The sequence below is a fragment of the Cicer arietinum genome, unplaced genomic scaffold (assembly GCF_000331145.2).
Source record: "Cicer arietinum cultivar CDC Frontier isolate Library 1 unplaced genomic scaffold, Cicar.CDCFrontier_v2.0 Ca_scaffold_6096_v2.0, whole genome shotgun sequence".
NCBI lineage: Eukaryota > Viridiplantae > Streptophyta > Magnoliopsida > Fabales > Fabaceae > Cicer > Cicer arietinum.
The window spans coordinates 729-4,517 of NW_027339743.1; the positions used below are offsets into that span (position 1 = coordinate 729).

General features: G+C 24.2%; 1 protein-coding gene across 1 annotated transcript; it reads left to right on the forward strand.

Annotated features, from left to right (window-relative positions):
* Positions 1 to 2,270: 2,270 nt before the first annotated feature.
* Positions 2,271 to 3,518, forward strand: LOC140919203 (endoglucanase 6-like; the record flags this gene model as incomplete). Its single annotated transcript, XM_073364792.1, has 2 exons — positions 2,271 to 2,471; positions 3,105 to 3,518. Coding segments are annotated over exons 1-2 (615 nt in total), but the record flags the coding sequence as incomplete, so codon positions are not given.
* Positions 3,519 to 3,789: the final 271 nt, after the last annotated feature.

A 3,789-nucleotide genomic window follows, 5' to 3' on the forward strand; every position in this document is an offset into this window, starting at 1 on the left:
TCACCCTTTACATATGCATCCTCATAATTTCACGTATTACATTGTTAACTAGAATTTCTCATTCAACCATAAATTTATTGTTTGTCTTTTTAATATTAGTGAATGTTTTTAGTTTCTATTTGAAAAGATACATAAAGTAGTTTAAAAGTTCAAATGACCAAAAAAGACATGTTTAGTATGAGTCATTTTGTCACGAATTTATAATTTTTTTAACTAATTTATAATATTTTTTTATAAACTACTTTAAGTAATTTATGAACTTACAACTTGTATTTTTTTTTTTTTTGTTAATTTGACTCTATTATTTAATTTAAAACTCCATTTTACTCTTTAAAATTTATTTTATTTAGTATAATTTATAATAAATATATGTATATATAAGTGATATATTTTAAACTCGCAGGGTATGACCGCGGGGGCGCAGTGTGGCGTGTGGAGTAGAAAGGTCACATGCGATCTGAATGCGTTCGTTGGTCGCGGGTTCTCAAACCTTGAAAAACATGATTTTTTTTTTCGAGAAAAATCCTTTTTTTTTTTCATAAAAAACCAATTTTACTCTTAAACTTTAAAACGTTTTAGGGATAATTTTGATATTTTAGCCTTCAAATTTCACTCATTGTTGTTCTTGTTCCTCTCAATGTCATTTTTATTCCTTTCTTCCTCTGTCACTATTGTTCCTCTCTTCGCATTTCTCTCAATGTCGTTCCTCTCACTACCATTACTCTCGGGTTTCTCTTTTTTTTCATTACTTTTTTATCTGTGTTTTTTTTTGTTATTTCTTATTTTTTTCTTTGTGTATCTTTTTAATTTAATTATTTTATGCTTTGTTACTTCTTAGTTTTTTTTTTGTTATTTCTTTCTTTCTGGTTTTTTATAATTTAATTTTTTTTTATCTTTTGTTACTTCTTAATTCTTTTTTTTCCTATTTAATTCTTTTTTTTGTTACTTATTTCTTTTGTTTTTTCTATTTCTATTTTTTTAATTTAATGTTTTTATCTTTTGTTATTTCTTAGTTTTTTTTCTGTTTATTTTATTTTATTTTACTTATTTTTTTGTTTTTTGTTTTTTTTTTATTTCTTCTTTCTTTCTGTTTCTTTTTATTTATTTATTTATTTTTCTTTTGTGATTTTTTTCTTTTTGATTTTTTTTATTTAATTTTTTTTTCTTTTGTTACTTCGTTCTTTTTGTTGTTATTTTTAGACATTAAAGTAATGGATTCAAAAAAAATTAACATTTAGAGACATAATTAGTGATCAAATATATAGTAAAAATAACAATTAATGTCACAAATTTCGTCTCTAAATCAGTCGCTAATGATAGAAAATTTATTCAAAGTGGTTACTAAATCAGTCTCAAACTTTACACTAATTCAATCTCCAAAATCGATTATTAAATTCGGTGGCTGATTTGGTCGCAACAACTAGCGACTAGTGATTTTTTAACCAACTTTAAATGGCCGCGGATTCGGTCACTAAAAACAATAGCAAATGATTTTTTAACAATAGCGATCGAAAAATCAATCACTAAAAGGGAAATTTCTAAAAGTGTATATTTATTTTTTCGGCAAAATTATAATTATATATTGTTTTTCTTTATGTAGAATATTATATTCTGATTTTACTTTAGCGAAAAAAAAAATTATATTCTGACTGTAGAAAATTTTATATCCCTTATATATCTATTTTGTAATTTTTTTTCCTATTTCTATGCTACTAAATGTTTTCGGAAAATTAATTTTATTATAAAAAGTATAAACAAGTATATTGACCAGGGTATCTTTAATCATAAAATGCTGAAGAAAAATCATCATAATTAGTCTCTAATTTATATTGACCAGGGTTTCTTTAGTCATAAGATGCTGAAGAAAAATCATCATTATTAGTCTCTAATTAAAGAAAATAATACTATCTAAAATCGTAAGAAAATATTTTTTATGATTTTTCTTTACGTGACACTCTTTTAAAAACTTAAAAAAAATTAAGTATGAATTGATGAAATAAATCATAAAAATATTATTAATTACTAAATAGTAAGAGTGTAAATATTATCAATATCAAGTATTATATATGATGTATTTTGCATTAAAAAAAAGCATATATGTATTTCTTAATTTATTTTATAGGGAATTTATTTATTACTTTCCGTAAAACTTCTAATTATTTGGTTGGTGAGATATTTAACTTGTAACTGATACTATACTATAAATTTATGTTAAAATTTTGAATTACTTAGTACAAAAACATAGTTTCTTTTAGTATAATTGTCTCAACATGTCACTCAACAATGTTTACATCTTCATTCTCCTTTGTTGTTTTTTTACTTTGATTCATAATGTTGTATCCGTTGATTATAGAACAGCACTTACAAAAAGTTTATTGTTTTATGAGGGTCAACGTTCAGGTATATTGCCTCGTAATCAAAGATTAAAATGGCGAGGGAACTCTGGACTTACAGATGGTCAAGATGCTAGCGTAAGATATATATACACTATCTTTTTACACTATTTAATTTTTAATGAAAGTGTTTATGTGTTCTATATATTTTTAAAGCAAAATTGTGATTAGTGATAGTACTTTTCTTAATCAATCCAGAATTGAGTTGGTGCGTAATTTAGATTAAAAAAAAAAAAAAGTCTTCTTTTTCATTTATCAACTTTCTAAGTTCCTATATGAGTTTATATCATTTTGTTTGAAAAGGGTATATGTGCTTATTTCATATTTTCTAAAAGAAATGTTCTATAGTTTATAATATTAATCGCCATTCAAAAAATTAATAATATAAAACATAATAAACATTTTATTTTATTTTTTTTACGGGATGAAACATTTTATTCAACACCTAATTTTAATTCTCATTGCAAATTAAAGAAAATAAAAAATAAAAATAATTTAAGTTTTTTTAATGTATAATAGTTCAATCGAACTTTTGATTTTTCTATAGTCTGTTATAAAATTAATATATATCCATTAAATGAATCTTTAATATGGAAGAATGTTGGTCCCTAACATTCAACTAAGGATACCCTAGGTAAAAAAAAAAAACAAATGTTTGAGAATATATATATTTTGAGAGAAATTAAAAATGTTACATATATACATGGGTAGATTAACCTAATGGGAGGATACTATGATGCTGGAGACAACCTAAAGCTAGGGTTTCCAATGGCATTTACCATAACAATGCTTTCATGGAGTACAATAGAGTTCAAAAGCAAGCTTCAAAAAAACAATGAGCTTAAAAATGCATTAAATGCCATAAAGTGGGGAACAAACTATTTGATGAAAGCACATACACAACCAAATATTTTATATGGAGAAATTGGTGATCCTGATTCAGATCATCAATGTTGGGAAAGACCAGAGGATATGACAACTCCTAGAAATTCTTATAAGATTGATGAACAACATCCTGGATCTGATCTTGCTGCTGAAACTTCTGCTGCTTTGGCTGCTGCTTCCATTGTTTTTAACTCTGTGAATCCCAAATATGCATCCAAATTGTTAACTCACGCTACACAAGTATGGTTTATTTTATTTTTTGTCATACCTCTATTATATGCAAATTATTTATTATTTTTTTATTAATATGGTGTTCCAATTATTTAATTTATTTTAAATAGAAAATATCTTTCAACTTTAATTTTGTGGACAAAATTTAAGTCATTCCTTATATGTTTTTCCTTAAATTTATAACGTAGTCAACTATGAGTTTTTTATTCTTGTAAAAAAAAACTATAATTTTTTCAAATTGATAATTTTCTAATAGTTTGATATAAACATAAAAAAAATA